The 23,042-nt window shown below is 49.0% G+C and overlaps 2 protein-coding genes and 2 non-coding genes across 6 annotated transcripts in view; 1 reads left to right on the top strand and 3 right to left on the bottom strand.

The window, feature by feature from the left end:
- Positions 1-235: 235 nt before the first annotated feature.
- Ndufs7 (NADH dehydrogenase (ubiquinone) Fe-S protein 7, 20kDa (NADH-coenzyme Q reductase)) lies at positions 236-13,077 on the bottom strand. 2 transcript variants are annotated; one of them, XM_013022946.1, is made up of 8 exons: positions 12,949-13,077; positions 7,951-7,987; positions 6,790-6,858; positions 6,416-6,533; positions 3,981-4,160; positions 3,856-3,902; positions 2,319-2,407; positions 236-384 (listed from the first exon to the last, which is right to left on the bottom strand). In XM_013022946.1, the coding sequence occupies exons 1-8, from the start codon at positions 12,962-12,964 to the stop codon at positions 287-289; spliced, it is 654 nt and encodes a 217-aa protein (XP_012878400.1). In that variant the 5' UTR covers positions 12,965-13,077; the 3' UTR covers positions 236-286. The 2 variants fall into 2 exon arrangements, with proteins under 2 accessions (XP_012878400.1, XP_012878399.1); XM_013022945.1 differs by lacking the exon at positions 12,949-13,077 and adding an exon at positions 11,026-11,162.
- A 171-nt stretch (positions 13,078-13,248) lies between these two features.
- On the bottom strand, positions 13,249-13,322 carry Trnan-guu. Its single transcript has one exon. It is a non-coding gene; the product is annotated as a tRNA-Asn (tRNA).
- A 130-nt stretch (positions 13,323-13,452) lies between these two features.
- Trnaf-gaa lies at positions 13,453-13,525 on the top strand. The gene has a single exon. It is a non-coding gene; the product is annotated as a tRNA-Phe (tRNA).
- A 3,914-nt stretch (positions 13,526-17,439) lies between these two features.
- Positions 17,440-23,042, bottom strand: part of LOC105990474 (PWWP domain-containing protein MUM1) — a 29,596-nt gene continuing 23,993 nt past the window's right edge. For both annotated transcript variants that reach the window (XM_013022911.1, XM_013022912.1), the window contains exon 14: positions 17,440-19,392. In XM_013022911.1, coding sequence (XP_012878365.1) covers positions 19,335-19,392 — 58 coding nt within the window. In that variant the 3' untranslated portion in view covers positions 17,440-19,334. The remainder of the gene's footprint in view (positions 19,393-23,042) is intronic.

Raw genomic sequence — 23,042 nt, 5'->3', positions numbered from 1 at the left:
GGCTGTGCTCAGCTACTGTGGGCTTGAGAGGGAGACTGCATCAAGACTCACAGCTTTCTGCTCTCCAAAGCCACCCCTTCCTGGGAGGGCTCAGCTGAGTGACTGGGCAGGGGCTTCATAACCAAGTCTGATGTCTATAGAATAGTAACAGCCCCTGTCTAGAGGCAGACGCCAGGATCCACCTGCTGCCTCCCACCGCTCCCCTACCCCATGGACACTAGGATTCATGCTCAGGCAAGTTTACTATGGATTTATTCACAATTGCAGGGTAGTAGCATGGGCAGCACTACCTTCGGTACCACATTTTGAGTCTCTTCTCCCGCTTGATCTTCCTCTGCAGCTGCAGGATGCCGTAGAGTAGGGCCTCTGCGGTTGGGGGGCAGCCTGTGGGGACCAAAATCTCAGTGTCCCTCCTGTATTCTGGGCTACCCTCTTCCTACTTTGTCTAAGTCCCTTACAAGCCAGGTGCCAGTGGCTTATGCCTTTAATCTTAGCTACTCAAAAGGCTGAAAGCTGAGTATCATGATTCAAAGGCAACCTAGGCAGGAAAGTCCATCAGACTTATCTTCAATGAAATACTAATTACGCCCCCCCCCAAAAAAAAGAAAAAAAACAAACTAGAAGTGGAGGTGTGGTTCAAATGGTAAAGCTCCAGCCTTGAGTCAGAATGCTAAGGGAAAGTTACCAGGCCCTGATTTTAAGCCCTAGCACTGGCACAAGAAAGAAGGGGAAAAAAAAAAAGACTCCTCAAAAGTCTACAAGGGGGGCTGGGATGTGGCTTATAGGTAGAATGCTTGCCTAACATGCATAAAGCACTGGGTTCAGTACCACATAAACAGAAAAAGCTGGAAGTGGTGCAGTGGCTCAAGTAGTACAGTGCTAGCCTTGAGCAAAAAGGTCAAGGACAGTGCCCAGGCCCTGAGTTCAAACCCCAGCACTACAAGGTACAGCATTCTGGAGTGCCAAGGGGTCCTTGGGCTGGGCAGGGAAGGGAAACATGGGTTTGGGGACACAGGCAGATGCCTGGGACTGAAGGAAGGGCCTATACCTACCACCTGTGGAAATGACACAGGATCCAATGACTGCACTTCTGGCCCTGAGTGCCATCTTCCCTGCCCAGCTAACCCCCACCTGGCTATCCAGCAGTCTTAGCGTGAAGTGGCTAGAAGTGGCCAGACAGCAGAAGACAGTTGAGGACCACTGGGACCCCTGGAGGTAGCAGGTAGAGGATAGGACTGGATGAGGTGGAAGGAAGCCAAGTCCCATACTAGTACCCCTTAGTGTACAGTCCTGGGGAGGATGAGGATCAGGCAGGGCCACCTTGGGCCCCTGTGTCAGAGAACAGATCTTAGCACAGAACTCCAAACAAATTGTTTCCAGACAGCCACCATCATTCAATGGCAAACTTGTCTTGCCATTGTTTGGGAGGTTATGACATGACTTTCATTTTCCTGAGCAGCTGAGAACTTGACCATGGCACTAAGGGCACAATGCCAGGCAGCAAGAACTAGGCATTTTTGTGTCTTGCTCACAGCATAAGCTCCCATTCCTGACCGTACTGACTACTGTCAAGGCAAATACTCCAGCAGGCTCCCTTTGGGTGCCAGGCTGGCTGGGACCATATGAGAGGGTCCACAGGGCTACCAGGTCAAATAGAGGATGACCAGGGAAATGTGAATTCCAGGTAATACTGTATTGGCATAGTCCAAAGGCTGTGTGGGAGATAATTAGAAGAATTTATCATTCGCTGCCTTTCTTGACACTTTAAAGCTAATGCTGGCCATGGGGGATCTGATGAAGTCTTGGAACCCTTCTGAGGACAAGGACCAGAGAATTTAGACCAGCCTTCTGTCCTGTTGGTTTCAAGAACTGCATCCTATGTGGTACGTTTTGGTGTGTGTGTGTGTGTGTATATGTGTGTGCTGGTACTGGGGCTTGAACTCTGGGCTTTGTGCTCTTGCTTGGTTTTTTACTTAAGCCTGGTGTTTTACCACTTCAGTCACAGCTCCATTCCGCTAAAAGAGTCTGACAGATTTTCTGCCTGGGCTGATTTCAGACTGTGATCTTCAGATCTCAGTCTCTGAGTAGCTAGGATTGCAGGTATGAGCCACCAGTGCCCAGGTGTGGTGTTTTGTTTGTTTTTTTTTAAGTTGGGCAGAGCTGTATGTAGCTTATAGCTAGCAAACGCTGCCTATCCTCCCTTCCGCCTATGCAGGCACCTTCAACCCTGATACTGTCCTGGGGTAAAGGCCAGGCCTGGGGGAGGTAGTCTCTCTGCTCTTGGTGGCTTGAGTAGGGTCACAAGGGCCCAGTCTCACCTGGTACGTATATGTCCACAGGCACAATGCGATCACAGCCCCTCACGACAGAGTAGGAGTAATGATAGTATCCGCCTCCGTTGGCACAGCTGTGGGGGAAGACACAATGAGGATGGCTCAGCCCCTGCAGCCCCTGCTGTCTGCTTCTAATGCAGACAGGGGTTTAGGCAGTCAGAAAAGACCAGAGCCAGACAAAGAGACATTGTAAACAAGCAGCCAGCAAGTGGCCTCGTGGAGCCTGCCATGGGATGGGTGGGGTACAATCAAACAGGAGGCTGAGAAATGTGGAAGGGGCTAGGAAATGTGGGATCCAAAGATATCTAACCACAAAGCCCCTCAATCAGCAAAGATTGCCAAGGACAAAGTCCCAGGGCACAGGGCAACTGAGCAGCCCTAGTAGAAAAGTCCCAAGAGATTCTAAGTAGTCAGTAAAAATGATGGACTAGAAGTGTGACTCAAGTGGTAGAGCACCAGCTGTGAGCAGAAAGAGAGCAAGAGCACAAAGTCTTGAATTCAAGTCTACGTACTGGCATACATACTGGCTGCCCACCCCCCCCCCCCCCCCCCCAAAAAAAGGGACAGCACCCAGGCCCAGAGTTCAGGCCCCATGAACCACCCCCCCCAAAAAAAAAAAAACAAGGCTGAAATTTATACAATGTGAATTCTATCTCCAAAAAATGAGACACTAGGGGGCCGGGAATATGGCTTAGCAGTAGAGTGCTTTCCTAGCACACATGAAGCCCTGGGTTCAATTCCTCAGTACTACATAAACAGAAAAAGCCAGAAGTGGTGCTGTGGCTCAAGTGGCAGAGCACTATCTTTGAGCACAAAGAGGTTCAGGGACAGTGCCCAGGCCCTGAGTTCAAGCTCCAGAACCAGCAAAAGAACAAACAAAACCAAAAATGAGACACTGGTGGCTCATGCCTATGGCCCTGAGATCTGAGGATCACAGTTCAAAGCCAGGCCAGGCAGAAAATTCTGTGAGGTTCTTATCTCCAATTAACTACCAAAAAGCCAGAAATGTAGCTGAGGCTTACATAGTAGAATGCTAGCCTTGGGCAAAGCTCAGTGCTGGGCCCTGAATTCAAGCCCTAGATTGGCACCCCCCCCCAAAAAAAAAAAAAAGAAAGAAAAAAGAGGGGCTGGGAAGGTGGCTCAGTGGTAGAAAAGCAGAAAAAGCTGGAAGTGGGGTGTGTTCTAGCCGTAAGCTGAAGAGCTGAGGGACAGTGCCCAGGCCCAGGGTTCAGGCCCCATGACCGACCAAAGAAAAAAGAAGAGAAAAAAAAGATGGGGAGAGTGCAAGCTTGTCTTTTGGGGGTGACATAGCCCCCAAAATTATAAGGCAAATAAGATGGTTGAAGCCTGCTGCCTGGGCCAAGGAAGGCCAAAAGAAATCATTCTGGGGTGAGGGCAGATCTGATGGCCTGAACTGAACACAGGCACCCAGCTCTGTTATAGTTCTATCAAATGTCAACTACATTCAGATACGTGAGCAGGGCAAAGCATGGGGAATGGAAGGAGCCGGCTTGGCACTTACCTCCCCATGGAGACAACATAACGTGGCTCTGGCATCTGGTCATAGACCTACAAGAGACATGGGGTCTGCAGTCTGCAAGCAGCTCAGTTACCTGGACTGGCTGCTTGGGCAGGGACACGGCTTACCTTGCGGAGTGCTGGGGCCATCTTGTTGGTGAGTGTGCCAGCCACAATCATTACGTCGGCTTGGCGTGGGCTGGCACGGAAGACAACACCGAAGCGGTCCATGTCATAGCGGGGTGCTGCCATGTGCATCATCTCTACAGCACAGCAGGCCAAACCAAAGGTCATGGGCCACAGTGAGCTCTGTGGGGCAGGTGCTCAGGTCACATGTTGCCCGTGTGGGTTTCATGTAGGAAAACCTAGGTTCACAACCTCACTTGAAAAGAAAGTCACCCTGTTGGCCACTGGTGGCCCAGCCTTATAATCCTAACTACTTAGGTGACTAAGATCTGAGGATTACAGTTCAAAGCCAACCTGGGCAGAAAAGTCTGTGAGAGTCTTATATCCGATAAACTACTCAGAAAAAGCCAGAAGTGGTGCTGTGGCTCAAGTGGTAGAACACAAGCCTTGAGCACAAAGAGGCTCAGGGACAGTGACCAGGACCAGCAAAAGACTCACAGACTTTGAAGCCATGATCCTTAGATCTCAGCCTCCTAAGTAGCTAAGATTACAGCTGTGAGCCCCAGGCACCCAGCTTGTGGGAGTCTTATCTCTAATAAACTACCCAAAAAACCAGAAGGCTATGACTCAAGTAGTACAGTGATAGCTTTGAGCAAAAAAGCAGCTCAGGACAGCACTAAAACCCTGAGTTCAAGCTGGCATTAAAAAAAAAAAAAAGCCACCCAGCTCTCTTCCTAAGGGCAGTGGCCAGACACACCAGTCCCTGGAGGTGGCTTGGAAGTGAACTTGTAGCCAGGTGCCAAAGGCTCACACCTGTAATTCTAGCTGCTTAGGATGTTAAGATCTGAGGATTGTGGATTAGAAGATGGCCTGGTTACGAAAGCCTGTGAAATTCTTACTTCCAATTAATTATCAAAAAGCCACAATTGGAACCTTGGCTCAACGTTGGTAGAGTGCTAGCCTTGAGCAAAAAAGCTCAGGGATAGCACCCAGGCCCAGAGTTCAAAACCAGATTGGTAAGGGGGGGTGGAGGGGAAGGAAAGTAGGGGGAGTAAAATTGCTAATGGAAAAAACAGCAGGCCAGCTGCCACTGCAGATCTATGTGCTCTGTGGGCACCAGCCACATTCAGTATCTGCGTGGGAGGTGCAGCTGTAAACACTAGGACTCTGGATGTTGCCTGGGCCCCTGGGGGAAGGGGGCCTGCCTTGCAGAGCTGTTCCTACCAGCACCCACAGGACTTGTTCCTGATACTCCTGGGTCAGCACAAGAGCCAATTCTACAGGAACCTCCTCGATGCCCTAGCTGCTCTGCTATTTCCCTCATCTGGGGGTGCCTTGATTCCCCCCACGGGTCCTGCTTATTCTGTACCTGGGCCTGAGAACTAAAAGTGGTCTCTGTAGCTTGCACATGTGGGGATGCCCAGCATGGGGTAAAGCTGGGGTACAGAACAGGAAAAGGCCTCTACTGATCCCTGAGCCACAGGTGGCCATGTTCCTACAGAGGGCATCTCTTTGGCAGTGCAGGATGACCATGAGTACACTGGACACAATGCAGAGAAGCAAAAGCAGAGCCCATGAGCATGCCTGACAATGGACAATTGTTAGACTTGAGCTGTCACCACCGGGTGCTACCCAGCGCTGTGAAGCCAGACAGCTGGGTGTGAGCAGACTAGAGGAATGCATGGTATAGAGACCACTCTGTGGACTTGGACGGACACATGGCACAGACATTGCTGTGGTGCACCTCAAAAAGAAGCTGTTCAGATTTATTTAGAACGACTTAAACTTCAACATGCATGATTCTTCTGACTTAAAATTACTTTTAAGCCAGGCATGGGTGGCTTACACCTGTAATCCTAGCTACTCAGGAGGCTGAGATCCGGGATAACTGAAGCCAGCCTGGGTGAAAAAGCCCGTGAGATTCTTTTCTCCAGTTAACCAAGTGGAAGTGAAGGGGTAGCTCAAGTGGTATAGCACCAGCTTTGCTCGAAGAAGCTAAGGGACAATAACCCAGACCCTGAGTTCAAGCCCCAGTATTGGCACAAAAAACAAAAACAATGGCACAAGGGTTATAGCACCTGCCTAGCAAGCATGAGGCCCAGCACTGTCAATAAATAAATATTGTACAATAGAGGATTAAAATACAGAGACCAGAAAAAGAACGAGAGGAGGGGTGGAGTCATCTCACTGGGGCTCCCGGGGGTCGGGGCAGGGGGCAATGAAAGGCAGGGCAGGAGCTTGGCAGTAGTGACTGCCATAGCCATAGCAAGGACAGGACTTGGGGATGAGCAGGGAGGTTGGGGGACCCACCCCTCAGAATGGAGGAGCCTCTAGGAGAGTCCCACCTGCTCTCTACGCTGTGGGTGTGGGGAGGCTGGAGGCACATGTGCAGTGGGGGCCTACAGGACACAAAGGGTCAGGAGGCACACGGGGCTCACCCGGCGGGCCCAGTTGATGAGGTCATCCAGTTTGGCCACCACATACTCGCCCCGGTTCCTAGGAATGTCGCTGTATTTGGTGACCACAGCTCCGGCCTTGGACACAGCAGGCTGGGTACTGAATGTGGGGATACAGGACATAGTTGGTGTGAGCCAGCCAGGTACCCCTGCGGGTGGGTGCTGGCTCACCCCCTACTGGGGGAGAGGGATCCACAATAGCTTTCCACAGAGAAACAGAGAAGTAGGCATAAACAAAGGCTTCGAACAGAACAGGCCAAGGACCAGGTTCAGGCTTCAGCAGCCCCATGGGTATAGCCAATGAGAGAGGCAGGGACAGTGCAAGAGGTGTGGCCTCCTGCCAAAGGCCAGCCTACCTGCTTGGGCCCTCAGTGCCCACGCTCAGATGGATGCCCCGTGCCTGCACTGCTGCACCCGTGCATGAACTGTCGGGGAAAAGGACAAAGCGTCAGTGGCTGTCCATGGCTTTCCTGGAGCCCTGGCCAAAAGCCCCCCCCAGCTGACCTTCCCACTCTGCTGAACACCTCCCCTGCTCTACTCCCACTGTCAACCTCAGGCCACTGGCTGGACTCCCTAGAGCTCAGTGACCATCACATGCCCCATGAGGGAGTAGATGTTTTTTGTTTTGTCTTTTTTTAAATGCTGGTCCTAAGGCTTGAACTCAGGGCCTGTGTCCTTCCCTGTGTTTTTTTTTCCTGTCAGTCATGGGGCTTGAACTCATGGCCTGGACGCTGTCCCTGAGCTTTTTCCCTCAAAGCGAGTGCTCTACTACTCTGAACCTCAGCACCACTTCCACTTTTCTTGTGGTTAACTGGAGATTAGAGTCTCACAGACTTTCCTGCCTGTGCTGCTTCAAACTATGATTCTCAGATCCAGCCTCCTGAGTAACTAGGATTACAGGCATGAGCTATAAGCCCAGCTACTGAGGTTTTTGTTCAAGGCTAGCTCTCTGCCACAGCTCCACTTGTGCCTTTTTGGTGGTTAACTGGAGACTGAGTTTCTAGCCTGAGGTGGTTTAGACCCTTGATCCTCAGCTCTCAGCCTCCCTAGTAGCTAGGATACTGGCATGAGCCACTGGCACCTGATTGGAGTAGGTTTTAATAGTTTCTCAGGACCCACCAGCTTGTTAATGGGCCACTGAGTTCTAAGCAAAGTCTAAGCTCTGGGACCGTGTACAGAAAGAAACTCCAGGCCCTGGTTGAAGGGACATTTGATAGCTCCCCTAGGAGGGTTGTCCTGGCAACCTTATCTAAGTCACAAGGAGGCAGGCACATGATGGCCCAGGCTGGCCAGGGCTTGCAGAACACCTTGCTAAGATGGGCACTCAGGGAGCTGAGGGTGCAAAGCCAGGCAGACACAAGTTGACTCCTTGCTCTGCCAGCCTTTGCTGTCCCCAGGGAGCCCTGTGCTGCCTCAACTTGCTGGAAGACTTCACCAAGTGGCTCCTTTGCCGGTCACTGCAGAGGTTCCTCCCAGCTCTGGGCTCTACAGGGCTTCCAAAGGTTTCAGGTACTCACCGCAGGCCAAGGACCCGAATGCAGAGCAAGCCAGGAGCTGTGGAAAGAACCAGAGGTAGGAGTAGTGTACTGCAGGTGGCCAGCTCAGACTTGGTAGGATCATCCCCTAGAGTGCTGGGGCCAGCACTCTCCAGTCAGGCCCTCCTTCTCACCCCGTCTCTTATCTACTTAAACCCATGCTCTACACCAAAGCCACCCTCTCCTATGACTCCTCTCCTCTCCTGCTTCTTCCTGTAGGTGTCTCTGATTCTACCTCAGGGCCTTTACACTTGTGGTTCTCACCCTGCTCCACATTTACAAGTGGCTGATGCCTTCTCCTAAGGGCAGATTTCAACTCATGCCCAGGACATCAGGCCCACACCAGCCTGCCAGTCCTCTCGATCCTGGTGCTCATTCTCTTGGTCATATACACTGATGTGCTCCCTATTTCCTCCACAACTCCAGGACCCTCCTGGGTACTCAGGACTATTGTGGCCTTGGCTATGAGCAAGACACTCAGCATGGGGTTTAAGGGTTTCAGACTCTGTTTAGCACAGCCTGGTCCTCTGGCACTCAGTGAAGACATCCAATACACCAACCCACATAGTCATGTGTCACTGAATAGAGCTATCAGGCAATGGAAAGCCAGAAAGATGCAGTCCAAAAGAAGGCCTCTGTGGAGAACTCTCCCAGAGGAAGCAGCCTGAAGCGTTAAGAGGAGCAGTGGTAGAGTGCTCGTCTTGAACTGAAGAGTTGAGGGACAGCGTTCAGATCCAGAAGAGCTGAGGGACAGCGTTCAGGCCCAGAGTTCAAGTCCCATGACCAACCGAGAGAGACAGAGAGACAGAGAGACAGAGAGACAGAGAGAGAGAGAGAGAGAGAGAGAGAGAGAGAGAGAGAGAGAGAGCGCACACGTAAGAGGGGTGGGCTGAGGCTGAGGGTGTGAGAGAACCTGAGGGACATGGGACAGCCAGAGTGGCCAGGATTGGGGTACTTGAGTCCTATTGTGTCCCTCATACACATGTTTAAAACTTGGACACTCTACAGAAGTGTAAAGAGAGGCAGAGATCAGGAGGATGTGATTCTAGGCCAACCTAGGCAAAAAGTTAGCAAGACTTCATCTTGTAATTCTAGCTACATTGGAAGCATAGAGAATTTGTAGTCTTGGGCCTGTGAAGCTTGTGGAGGCAAAAACTTGAGACCCACTGGGCACCACTGGCTCACACTTGTAACCCTAGCTACTTAGAAGGTTGAGATCTGACAATCATGGGTTTAAAGCCAGCCTGGGGCAGGAAAGTACAAGAGACTCTTCTCTAATTTGCCACCAAAAATCTGGAAATGGAGCTGTGGCTCAAGTGGTAGAGCACTAGCCTTGAGCAGAAGAGCTCAGGGACAGTGCCCAGGCAGAGTGCCCAGGACCTCCACCCCCCAAATCCTGAGATCCTATCCAAAAAACAACCAAAGCAAATGACTAGGGGGTGTAAGGTGTAAAATTTAAGGTGGTAAGTTGAAACTCCAGCAACCTTCAAAAACCAAAACAAAGCAAAATACACAATTTAGAAACATATAAACAACAATAGAAGAGCTGGATGTAGTAGCACACATCCATGGTCCCAGCTATTAGGAAGGCTGAGGCAAGAGGACTGTATTTTGAGGCCAGGAAAAATTAGCACTTCAGATCTGAAACACACACACACACACCAGGGCTGGGACACACACACACACCCAGGGCTGGGAAGGTGGCTCAGCGGTAGAGTGCTGGGACGGACACACGCACGCACGCACGCACGCACGCGCGCGCGCGCGCGCGCCTTGCATGCATGAGGTTCAATTCCTTAGCACCACATAAGCAAAAAGAAAAAAGCCGGAAGTGGCGCTGTGGCTCAAGTGGTAGAGCGCTAGCCTTGAGCTGAAGAGCTGAGGGACAGCGCCCAGACCCAGAGTTCAGGCCCCACGACAAACAAAAACAAACCCCCCCAAAAACCCTAAAAGCAAAAGGGCTGAAGGCATGACTCAAGTGATAAGAGTGCAAAGTGCAAGAAACCCTAACAGGACAAAAATAAAGAGAAGACAGGAACAATGTTTACAAGTTGATCACTGTAATATCTTGATCTTGGGCAGATGATGAATTTCTGTCATTTGCGCTATCCCATCTGAGGCAACACATACATCCAGGCATGATGGGATGGGGAGGCTGGAGTGAAGTCCCCTCCAGGGCCAGAGGCTACCATGCACAGCTTCTTCCTCTCCGACCTCCTTGATTCTGCCTCAGCCTAAATAACCCAGTGTTGCTTGTTCCCCAAGGTCATGACTATGACCTTACTTCTTGGCAGGTATAAGGCTGAGCCCAAAGATAACCCCAGACTCTTGCATAAGCTGCCTCTGCCTGGGCCTCAGTTCCCCTTCCTAAAAACAGAGGGCCTTGGATAAGTTCACACAAAGTAAATGTGTTGTTGATCAAACTTTTTTTTTTTTTTTTTTGATCAGTCATGGGGCTTGAACTCTGGGCCTGGGTGCTGTCCCTCAGCTCTTCAGCTCAAGGCGCATGCTCTACCACTTGAGCCACAGTGCCACTTCCGGTTTTCTAGTGGTTTATTGGAGATAGTCTCATGGACTTTTCTGCCCGCGCTGGATTTGAACCATGATCCTCAGATCTCAGCCTCCTGAGTAGATAGGATTACAGGCATAAGCCACCAGCGCCCGGCCTCAGACTTTTGTTTTTCTTTTTTGCCAGTACTGGGGCTTGAACTCAGAGCCTAGTACTCTCTTTGGGCTCTTTTCATTCAGGGCTGGCACTCTACTACTCAATCCACATTTCCAGCCTCCTGCTGGTTCATTGGAGAAAAAGTCTCAAGGACTTTTCTACCCAGGCTGGCTTCAAACCTTAGCCCCAGATCTCAGCCTCCTGAGTAGCTAGGGTTACAGGCATGAACCACGGGTGGCTGGCTTTAGTTTTAGGTTTGTTTCTTTCTTTTTGAAATAGGTCTTTCAATTGGTCCTACTCTATTGCCAAAACTGACCCTGAACTACTGGACTTAAGGAATCCTCCTCCCACAGCTCCCCAAATATCTAAAATTACAGGTAAGTCCCAAATACCTGGTTTTGGATCCAGTGTTTTGTTTCGTTTTCTCCTCCTCTTTTTCCCTTTTTTTTTTTTGGCAGTACTGGGGTTTGAACTCAGAAAGAGCTCTAGCATTTTAGCAATGGCCAAACCCTTCTCTGTTTTAGCTGTTTTTCAGGTACGGTCTTGAGCTTTTGCCCAGGGTTGCTTATGGCATCCAGCATACTTGAAATCACAGAAATGACCACTGTACCCAATTTATTTATGGGGGTCTTTACAACTTTTTTTTTAAACCCTAGATGGTTTAGATCCTTGATCCTGCTGATGTCCATCTCCAGAGTAGCTGAGATTACATGTATGAATTACTACACAGGATCCTGGGATGGGCTGTTTTGACAAAGGGCTGCTGCACATGAAAATTCAGAACTAGGCTGGGAAGTTGGCTCAGTGGTAGACTGCCTCAGATTTATAAGGCCCTGGGTTGGATTCCTTAGCACCACATAAGCAGATAAAAGCCGGAAGCAGTGCTGTGGCTCAAGTGATAGAGTGCTAACCTTGAGCTGAAGAGCTGAGGGACAGCGCCCAGGCCCAGAGTTCAGTTCCCACGATCAACAACAACAACAAAAAAAAAAGAAAAGAAAGAAAATTCTTCAGAACTATATACTTGCACAGAAAAATAAGCACATAACAAAAAGGTTATCACAATAATCTTATTGGCCTTTCATTCAATTCTAGGCATAGACAAAAAAACAGCAACATCAGCATGACTTGTAACTTTCCTCCCAGAAAAAACAGGGTTGAACTAAGATGTTAAAGAGGTAGAACTCCACAAATCAGTGCCATCTACTCTTTTTTTTTTGGGTCCGGTTGTGGGGTCTGAACTCTGGGCCTGGGCGCTGTCCCTCAGCTCTTCAGCTCAAGGCTAGTGCTCTACCACTTGAGCCACAGCGCCACCTCCAGCTTTTTTTCATTTTGCTTATGTGGTGCTGAGGAATCGAACCCAGGGCCTCAGGCATGCAAGGCAAGCGCTCTACCACTGAGCCACCTTCCCAGATGACTTCAAAACTATACCTATAGCCCAGTGCCCGTGGCTCACATCTATAATCCTAGCTACACAGAAGACTGAGATCCGAGGGTCACTGTTAGAAGCCAATCCAACCAGAAAAGTCCATGAGATTATAATCTCCAATTAACCACCAAACAAGCTGAAAGTGTAAGTGTGTCTCAAAGATGTAGAGCACCAGCCAGTCTTGAGAAGAAAAAGCTAAGGGGCAGCATCCAGGACCTGAATTCAAGACTCTGAACCCACAAAAAAGCAAAACAAACAAAAACCCAGAGCTGTAGTGAGACCTGGCCTGCAGCTCATGTTTTAATGTTAGCACATAGGTGACTAAGCCATGGGCAGGATAACTGTATTTGAGCATACCGGATTTCCTTGGCAAGTGTACCGTTTTTATTTCAGCTCCCTAATAACTTTAAGAAGGGGTCAGAAGGCTTCACCTGTGGACAGAAAGGTCCCGAGGCAGGGCAGGTTTGAGACACCTGACGTGGATCCAAGGTTCGGTGAAGGAGACGAAAGGGGCTTGGAATAGCTTGGGTCTCTGCCCGGTGCTCTCGGAACCTTCTAGAAGGTCTTGCTATGGGTCTGATTCCTGTCAGGAGGGTGCACGCTCTGTCTCACTCTCTCGGCTGCTTCACAGGCAGCATCTCCGGCCTTGTCCCGGTCTGGGGTGGACCCCGGAACCGCGACGCTGGAGCCCGAGCGAGCAGCGCCGGCGTGAAGAGGCCGCGGCCGGGGCCTGACGTCCCGGCGGGGCGCGGCCTCTGGACTCGGCAGTCCTCCCTCTTACAGATCCCGACCTAGCCCGATTCTCCTGCAGCCCCGACCCGACCCTGGACGGCCGCCGGCCCCCAGAGCCAGCGGTGACCCTGGCCCCCGGCACCCCACACACGCTCACCCGTCAGGGACGCCATCTTGGCTTCGGCCTTCAGACAACCTCTGCGGTCCGTCGTCCTAAGCGCTCCGTGTCTCACGAGCGTCGGTCCAAAAGGGCTCGGCGCGCGTGCGGAAACCGGAGCCCAGGTCCTGTCGTTCCGCTCTTCGGTAGTAATCGTGCCCGCGCCGCGCCGCGCCGCGCGTCCCTGGTCCCCTGGCACCGAGAAGTATGTTGGGGTGAGGGCAGTAAGAACAAATGCAAGAACAAACCCACGTGGTTTTTTTTTTCCTTCCCTTGGGGAGCCAAAAGTAAGAATGCACACGTCCCTGGGTGGGCTCGAACCACCAACCTTTCGGTTAACAGCCGAACGCGCTAACCGATTGCGCCACAGAGACGGCATGACTAGTGGGCTTCCAGAGCGGTCTTACGAGAGTTACTCAATTTGCGCATGCACAACAAACTGCGCCTGCGCGCAACGCAGTGGGAGAGGGCGGAGGCGAGAAGAGGAGGACGGGCAGCTATTCCGCCGAAATAGCTCAGTTGGGAGAGCGTTAGACTGAAGATCTAAAGGTCCCTGGTTCGATCCCGGGTTTCGGCAACGGTTTTGACCCCTGCGGCAGACCTGACTTCACTGTACTCAGTTAGTAAAAAGCTGTACATTTACTGGCTTATCATCATATTTGTCCTTTCCCATGCCTCTGAGTTTTCAAGTTATTCTCTCAAATCTCGATATGTACTTGTATTTAAAAATACTGTGTATCTCTCTATTCCTGTAACCTATTTACTTTTTTAATTGATTTTCTCTTTCGGTCAGCCGTGGGGCTTGAACTCTAGGTCTGGGCACTGTCCCTGCACTCTTCAGCTCAAGGTGAGCCCTCTACAACTTGAGCCACTGCACCACTTCTGGTTTTCTAATGGTTTATTAGAGATGAGTCCCGACTTTCCTGCTCCAACTGGCTTTGAACCGTGATCCTCAGATCTCAGCCTTCTGAGTAGCTAGGATTACAGGTGTAAGCCACAGGTGCCCAGCTATATTTAATTGTTTTTTAAGTTGGTAGGGCTAGAACTGGTATTTTATAAAAATATCTCTGCTTGTATGCCACCTCCACCTTGCAGGATACGTGTTCCACCCCTTTTACAAGTGGGGAAACTGCAGCTCCAGCAAGATGATCTATTAAGGACCTCCCCAGGCATTTATTTAATACCTATGGAGGTGCTAGGTTCCCACTGTGGAGGAAAGCCAGGCCCTGACCCCTGTTCTTAGCGCCACCAGCTTTCTGATGGTCAGAGGCAGGGGGAAAGGATGGGGGAGAGAAGTTGTGTCACCCAGTACAGGCATGGACTTGAGATGGACAACCTATAGGAGAGAAGAGGGAGACGGGGATTTTAGCTGAAAAGACTTCAAAGGAGACTCTGAAATGGTAGCAGGTACACAAAACATTTTCTTCTGTGCCTCTCAAGAATTTCTGAACTGTGGTATTAAAAAAAAAAAAAGAAGTATGGAGTGTGGCTTGAGTGATAGTGACTCACACTTGTAATCCTAGTTACTTGGGAGGCTGAGATCTGAAGATATCAGTTCAAGGCCAGCCCAGTCAAGAAACTACATGAGACTCTTAACTCCAATTAACCACCAGAAAACTGAAAGTGGCACTGTGGCTCCAAATGGTAGAGCACTAGCCTTGAGTGAAAGAGCTCAGGGACAGCCCCTGAGAGAAAGCACCCAGCCCCAGGCCCAACAACAACAAAAAGGCCTTGAGTCCTAACTCTAGTTCTGCCAAAAAGGAAAAAAAAGTTAAATATTTAGTGTTACAGAAAAGGTCAGAGACTGTACAGAAAGACCTTGTATAAGCCATACCCAGTGAATTATTTTATATTAATGAAGCACTTTCTTTGGGTTGGGTTTCCTGGATTTTCCCTAGTGTCCCCTATAGTAATGTGCTGGAAACTTGATCCCAAAACCACATTGTTTCTGGTGTTGAAGACAAAGAAGTCAGAAGGAGTCCCCTTCCAGGCATTAGTGATTTTAAAAGAGGCAAAAGGGGGCTTGTCCCTGGCACTTGAAAGGTAAAAGAAGGAAGTTTGTTTATTCTGCCTGGCCCTTCAGAACTGTGAGAAATAAGTATCTTTTCTTCATATTACATATATATATATATATTTTTTTTGGGTCCGGTCATGGGGCCTGAACTTTGGGCCTGGGTGCTGTCCCTCAGCTCTTCAGCTCAAAGCTAGCACTCTACCACTTGAGCCACAGCGCCACTTCCGGCTTTTTCTTTTTGCTTATGTGGTGCTGAGGAATCGAACCCAGGGCCTCGAACATGCAAGGCAAGCGCTCTACCTTCCCAGCCCCATATATTTTCTTTATATTACCCAGTCCTGCTGGGCAGTGGTGCTCATACCTGTAATCCTTAGCTGAGATATAGCTGGGTGCTGGTGGCTCATAACTATAATCCTAAACTACTCAGGAGACTGAGATCTGAGAATCACAGTTCAAAGCCAGCCCAGGCAAGAAAGTCAGTGAGACCCTTATCTCCAGTAAACCACCAAAAAAGCCAGAAGTGGAGCTGTTGCTCAAGTGATGGCCTTGAACAAAACAAAAAGTTCAGGGATAGCATCCAAGCCCTGAGTTCAAGCCCTAGGACCTTCTCCCACCCCCGACCTCCCCCCACCCCCCCCAAAATCAAGCCTCAGTGCTGGCAAAAAAATAAAATGAAATTAAATAGGCATGATTCTGGGAACTCAATTATTGAGATTGAGAGCCAGAAAACAGTCCTTCCTCTGTCTGGCACCAGAACCTATCTGGGAGGTGGCATGGGGGATGAATGGGAGGAATGTCAGGAATTGCTTGTAGTTGTGGGCCAGCAAAGCAGGAAGTTCACCAGCCAGGGAGAGGTGCAATTCAAGGAGGAACTAAGGCCTTGAGCCACCCAAGTACTTAGGAACTATGCTCACTCTTGAGCGAGGCACCTGAGCCCCATATTGCACCTGGCTGTAGCCTCTAGAGACCCCTAAACTACCCAGCCTATTTGCTCTTGGACCCCAGCGTATGGAAACTGTGACAGACACTATTTTCTACCTCTATATTTTGGAGTAATGCGTAGAGGACACGAGAGGTGTGACCGATGTGTCTGGCTAGTTGCTGGGTGGAGGGATTGGATAAGAGGTCAGTTGCATGGGGTAGGGAAGAAGCCAGGTGCTTAGGAACCTGGGTGAGATCACGTTCAGTGGGGAGCATCAGGTATGGAGGAGGGGGGAGTAAGAAGGGAATGGGGGAACAGACAGATCAGAAACCAGTTGTGGAGCCAGTGGGAGGGAGGTGTGGGTGAGTAGGGAAAAGGCAGGAAAAGCAGAACTGGAACATGTTTCAGTGAGCTATATATTTGTACATGCTGGATATCAAGGTGCCCACGAGGGGAACTGTCCATTCCTGTTGTGTTGGTCCTTTTGTTGGGGGAACTTCCATTCTTTTGTACCATCCTGAGCTACAATAAATAAAATTAACTTTGGGAAGGAAGCCTCAGTGACCAGGGGCAGGAGGTCCAGAAGTTGACAGTAGATGGCGCTAAGTTGGTCTCTGATCTGGCAATTAACAAACAGAGAGATGGAGCCAGGAGGAGCCCGGTAAGATCCAGTAGTTTCTGGAGTATCTGGAGGACTGTGGCGCCCCCTTGCATGGAATAGGCAGAGGCCAGGATATTGCTCCTGATCCTGCAGTGCACAATATACCCACCGGAGTAAACCCAGCCCAATGCCCACGTGCTGAGGGGGAAGACCTGAGTATAGGGAGACATGGGTTTCGTGGATCATCTTTTTTTGGGGAGTCAGTGTGGGGCTTGAACTCAGGGCCTTGGTACTGTCCCTGAGCTATTTTGCTCAAAGCTAGTGCTCTTACCACTTTGAGCCACAGTTCCACTTCCAGCTTTCTGGTGATTAATTGGAAATGAGTTTCATGGCCTTTCCTGCCCTGGCTAGCTCAGATCTCAGCCTCCTGAGCCACTAGGAATACAGGTGTGAGCCATCAGAGCCCAGCTAGGATCAAGTCTTGATAGCTCCAAAGCAGCTTTGACACAGGGCCATCACAGGAAAGGCTTCACCTGACCCCAGGACAGCTGTCAGAACTTTCCTCACTGGGCATGCCAGTGGGGTCATCAGGCAGGCCCTGATTCAGATAATCTAGGTTATAAATATCCTCTACATGCAGAATGCCCTCAAAGAGTCCACCCCCAGCTACCTCAGGCCAAATTTTGAAACAAACACCCTCAGAATTGACTAAATAGGGGGAACAGGGATGGCTGGAGGGGGGGGGAGTTGGGCGGGGGGGGGAGGGGTCTCTGGACTCTCCTGGCAAGTGACTGGATTCTGTAAGTGTCTCTAGAGCAGAGCAGAACAAATGAAGGCCCTATGCTAGGGACAGCAGAATGGGTAGATATCAGCTCAGGCCCAGCAGATTCTTCTAGGAAATAGCCCAAAGCCCCCCTCCATGTAGTTTAGGGGTTCCAAAAGAAAAGCCATAGCTCTGAAAAGGCATTTAATTCATCTGAATAGCTGAACAATCCAACCCTCAGGACACAGTAAAGGTCGGCACAGATAAAAGCACATGTATAAAAATACTTTCCAACAATAGATACTCTCTCACACAGACACCATTTCTGCAGAATTCCCAACAGGTTTCTCAGCCACCCCAATGTCCCATGTATTTGATGTGTCCACTGCTGGTTACCAGGCAACGCCAATGGGAAACTCCAGATTCAGCCATGGCTGCTATTGGGGCAAATTTTCCCACACCAGAGGGAGACTGCTTGATCTAGCAACACTGGGGAGGCCCCTTCTGAGAGGAGGGGAGGGCACCGAGGGGTAAAGCTGTACAAGGAGTGACCAGTGCAGGGCCAGATGATCAGACACACAAATTGTGTACTCCTTCTCTGGACATGAACTCCACAGATGGTGGACAGAGGGAGGCAGGACCTCTTATGAGCAAAGTCAAGTGCAATCAAAATGGCCACTGGAAGGTGCCCGGTACCCCCCTCCCCACCCCCATCAAAGACACCTCCATGTGTCAGTCCCTCGAAAGGCTCAAGGCAATGAGATCCCAACCTTCACTAAGGTTTCTCCTGCTCCACGTGGCTTTCTGGGTGACACTTGGCAGGAACTACCTTCTCCTCTTGCTCCTCGATGGCAGCCATCATCTGGGTGAGGGGAACACTGGGGAGAAGGCCACTGCAAATCCAGGACTCCCCAAGGGACAGGCACAACTGATGGGGAAGAGACCAAAAGGAACCAAGTGACCACACCCACATGTGGCATCTGGCCTGGAAGGACTTGATCTTGCTTTCAAATTCATCTCATGTCACAATCTGAAAATTCCCTTGGCCAACATTTACTTCCACAGAGAGCCTCAGGCATTAGCTTAGAATAAATAATTCACTGCTGTTCAGTTTTAACTTTGACAGAATTGTCACAACTGTGCTAGAAGATAATGGCCTGGCCACAAGCACTTCTAGGATGGCAGGGCTGAACTTACCCTTCATTCAGGGCAGGGTCACTCTGCTGGCCAGCCTGACCCTGCTGGCTATGCACTGTGCTAGCCTTCAGGACAAAGGACTTATCTCTGAATATACTGGGCCCACACTCCAACGAGGCACTGGGACCCTGCCATTGCTGTCCAGGTAGATTGTCAAGACAGGGAGACTGCAAGTGGCATCTGGTATCTAGATGCCCACTGCTATTGCCCTCCTGGGGCTAGATGCAGAGACCATTGGGTAATGTGTCTCTTTATCCCTCTGCACAGATGGATGCCACACCCACACACACACTGCAACGTGAGGCTGCAGCTCTTTGGTTCCGCCTCTCACAAAGACGCTTTTCCTGCTCAGCATGCAGGAGGGGCAGAGCAGGTGCCAGAACTCACCGTCAGGACACACACAAAGGAAACAAAACAAAACAAGATCAGAAAAACACATCAGTGCTTACAGAGTGAGCCATATATTCACTGCACACTCTTTTTTAGAAATTCCTGGAGAATGCTGGGTGCAATGGGGAACACAAAACACAAATGTTACACTTCATATCCAACTATACAGTCACAATGAGAGCTATGCAATAATGTTCTTTTAAAAACCTTGCAGGAAATTAAAAAAAAAATCAAAAACAACCTTTCAGGAAATGCACCTTATAAAATCCACCAGGAAGAAATAGCTAGCTTTTGGTGTGTTAATGAAATGACTCTTCAGGGCTGATAGATCCAAAGACAACCCACTCCCTGGGCCTCCTGATTTCCAGAGCATTGGAGAACAACAGGAGAAGAGTGAGAGGAGCAAGAGGAGCGTCCATGGCCGGGCTTCTTACTAACTGTGGAACCTGCACACAAGCCCGGCGAGACACAGCAGGCTACCCGGGGGACAGCAGCTCCATCACCAGCGGCGCCGATTCCTCTCCTCTAGGAGCTGGTTATCAAATATTTCTTTTTCCCTTCAGAAAACAAAAGATGATGGATCGTTTTAGTAATGATTCATTGAGTTTTTAAGGAGAATGAAACCGAGGAGTTGGTGTCTAAGGGAGCAGTTTCAGTTTGGGAAAATGAGGAAGTTCTGGAGATGATGAGGAATAATGCATTTCATGCTATCAATCTGCACATTTTATCATAAAGACAGCAGATTTTTAAGCTAGGTATATTTTACTATAATCAGGGCAACCTCACACATATGGAAATGAGAATCCCAAAGATGGACAACGAAAACAGCCTACCAGTAGCCACTCTCCTATTCTTCCTTTCCTTCTCTGCCTTCCTTTGGCTACATGCATTTTATCATAATCCACTGCCCCTTTCTTTCTTTGTGATGTTGGGGGTTAAATCCTGGGCCTTGTATATACTAGAAAAGTGATCTACCATTGAATTATTGTCCAACCCTAAAATCTTAAAAACTGTATTTTTGGGGGGTGGGGGGGAGTGGAAGGAGATAAGAGCCACACTATGTAACCTAGGCTGGCTTCCATCTTCTGATCCATCTGCCTCCATCTAGGTGTCAGAATTACAGGCATGTACCAGAGGTAATAACTGGGTAAAAACGAGAGAAGACACTATTCAAATAGATGTACACATTACCTAATGTATGTAACTGCAACCCAGCTGTACTTCACTCTTACAATAACCATTTTCAAAAAAGAAAAAAAAAGGCAGGCGTGCACACGCGTGCACACACACACGTACACACATGTTTCTTAGAGAAAGAGTATGGCTAGTTGCTTACCCCCGTAATCTTAAGTCATTCAAGAGACTGAGATTTGAGGATAGAGATTAAAAACAGCCTGGGCAGACGAAACCTCAAGGCTCTTGACTCCAACTAGCCAGCACAAAGCTGGACCTTAAGGCATGGCTCAAGTGCTATAAGTGAAAAAGCAGAGCAGAGCACAGACCCTTAGTACTGGGTACCACGAAAAAACCAAAAAACAAAACACCCTGGATGTATGCTGAAAACGAACTTTACAACTTCGGAGGGCAGAGCAGGGAGGAGTTGGGGAGGTAGGGGAAGGAAGGGACTGTAGGGGAAAAACAAAGGAGGAGGTAACAATGCTCAATAGGAAATGGACTCATTACCTTACTCATATAACTGTAACCCCTCTGTACAGTATCTTTACAATAAAAATACATACAAAAAAAATAACCTGGATGCTGCTGGCTCATACCTCTCTATAATCCTCTCAGAAGGCTAAGATCTGAGAATCAAGGATCAAGAAAGTTTGTGAGATGCTCATCCCAATTAACCACCAAAAAACCAGAAGTGGAGCTGTGGTTCAAGTGGAAAGGAGAGAATTAGCCTTGAGTGAAAAAGCTCAGAGGCAGTATCCAGGTTCTGAGTCAAGCCCTAGGACCAGCACAAAAAAAAGAGAGAGAGAGATAGCTGGGTGCCAATAGTTCACGTCTGTAACCCTAGCTACTCAAGGCTGAGATCTGAAGATCATAGTTCAAAGCCAGCCGTGGCAGGAAAGTCCATGAGATTCTTACCTCCAATTAACTACCAGAAAACTGGAAGTGGTACTGTGGCTCAAGTGGTAGAGCATTAGCCATGAACTGACAGAATTGAGGGACAGCACCCAGGCTCAGAGTTCAAGCCCCACAACCACAAAAAGAGAATGGGGGGGGGGAGGGAGAAAGAAAGAGGGAGAGAGAAAAGCAAGCAAGCAAGCAAGCAAGAAAGAAAAAGAGAGTATGGTGTGGATAGGAATAACGGTGCAGGTCAAGGCCAGCCTGGGCCACAAAACAACAAAGGAACATCTCAAAACAACAAAGGAACATGGGCTTTTGCTGTCAGTAGTGATGTGTTGGTTTTTGCTTTTTTATTTTTAGGGGGGACAAACACGGGAGAGGCAGACAAGGAAAGAAGAAGGGTGAACAAATGTAATTATGCTATTCAGAATATACTATGTGGAAAATGAACTATGTAATTTGTGGGCAGGGACAGGAGGAGGAAACTGGGGGAAAGTGAAGGAAGGGGTGACATTGTCCAAAAAAGAAATAAACTCAGAGGGCTGGGAAGGTGGCTCAGTGGTAGATTGCTTGCCTCGCATGCATGAAGCCCTGGGTTCCATTCCTCAGCACCACATAAGCAGAAAAAGCCGGAAGTGGTGCTGTGGCTCAAGTGGTAGAGTGCTGGCCTTGAGCTGAAGAGCTGAGGGACAGCACTCAGGCACAGAGTTCAAGTCCCACGACCAACAAAAAAAAAAAAGAAAAAAGAAAAGAAAAAAAATATACTCATTACCTGCAAGAAAAGGTAACCCCTCTGTACATCACCTTAATAATAATAAAATTAATTTAAAATGATACAGTTTAGATTCAAAGAATATAATTACTGGTACTAAAAAAATAAAATTTTAAAAAAAATAAAGGGCTTGAGCTGGGCATGGTTCAAAAGCCAGCCCGAGCAGGAAAATTGGTAAGACTCTCATCTCCAATTAACCACCAGATAAACAGAAGTGGAGCTGTGGCTCAAAGTAGTAGAGTGCTAGCTTTGAATGTAAAAGCTCAGGACAGAGCCCAGGACCTGGGGGCTTACCATACACGAGACGCTGAGTTCACAACGGCACCACAATCAGGTCAAAGGCCCAAAGTGGTCAGGGTTCACCAAGCATATTGTTTAATTACACCTGGGTGCCACACCAAGTGAACTTCACCCCTAAACATCACTCAATGAAGCTCATTAGAGGGTTTCCTGGTCAGCTAAGCTAACTCAGACTTGTAACACTTCACAGTGTGGCTGGTACCATGGAGGGACAATAAGGCATCCAGGGAGACTCCTCAACCCCCAGCTTTCCCTCCTAGAACTGTGTTGTGAACGGAACAAGCTACACAAGTGTTCTACCACCAATTGGGCCACACTCAAGCCACAGTCATTTTTATTTGTGAACAGTGTGTGACAGGCTAGATAAGTAAATACAAGTGACAAAAACAAACAACAAAAAACCCACATTATTTGCTCAAAGTACATTATAAGGTTTGGTATGTCAATGTCCTTGCCTAAGTTAGCTACTCAGCAGGCAGAGATCTGGAGCATAGTGGTTTAAAGACAATCTAGACAGAAAAGAACCAGACTCCATCTCCAAAATAACTAGCAAAAAGGCAGACTGGAATTGATGTGTTCCACTGAAACACTTTTATACAACCACTTAAAGACAATTATGATATTTAATAACAACAACAACAACAATAATAAAAAGCCAGACTGGAATCTAGTGGTAGAAGACCAGCTCAGAAAGCAAGCCAAACAAATGTGAGGCACTGAGTTCAAACCCAGCATCAGAAAAAAAAATTAAAAAGTACATTATATGCTGGTACAAAAATATGAAACCCCTTTGTACAATTATTTTATAAAAGATCAAACAAAATGTAAACATCCTATAAATGAAACCAAATCTAACCACTTTTGAGTGGTTCTGCAGGAAAGTCTCCTCATGCCACCACACCACGCCACCTCCTTCCTGCTGTGCCAGCTGCATTGCTACCTTGCCAAGGAGGACCCAGGGTCTTGCAGGCACTCCCAAGACCTCGGCAGAGGCAACAGGGGCCCGGGTAAGCACAGGACCAGCCCTGTGACTTGAGTGTGGAGTCTGACGCTGCCCTGCAG

This window comes from Dipodomys ordii, unplaced genomic scaffold (genome assembly GCF_000151885.1).
Source record: "Dipodomys ordii isolate 6190 unplaced genomic scaffold, Dord_2.0 Scaffold64, whole genome shotgun sequence".
Taxonomy (NCBI): Eukaryota; Metazoa; Chordata; class Mammalia; order Rodentia; family Heteromyidae; genus Dipodomys; species Dipodomys ordii.
Note: the sequence above shows the minus strand (reverse complement) of the source record. Positions and strands in the feature narration are given on the sequence as shown.

What these genes read in the sequence shown, in the direction of transcription:
- Ndufs7 (XM_013022945.1), bottom strand. Translation starts at nt 11,125, where the DNA reads ATGCTAGAGCTCTTTCTGAGTTCAAACCCCAGTACTGCCAAAAAAAAA. An exon ending in ATTCGGGTCCTTGGCCTGCG is followed by an intron (nt 6,859 to 7,950) that starts GTGAGTACCTGA and finishes TTTCCCCGACAG; the next exon opens with TTCATGCACGGGTGCAGCAG. An exon ending in TGGCCCCAGCACTCCGCAAG is followed by an intron (nt 3,903 to 3,980) that starts GTAAGCCGTGTC and finishes TGTCTCTTGTAG; the next exon opens with GTCTATGACCAGATGCCAGA.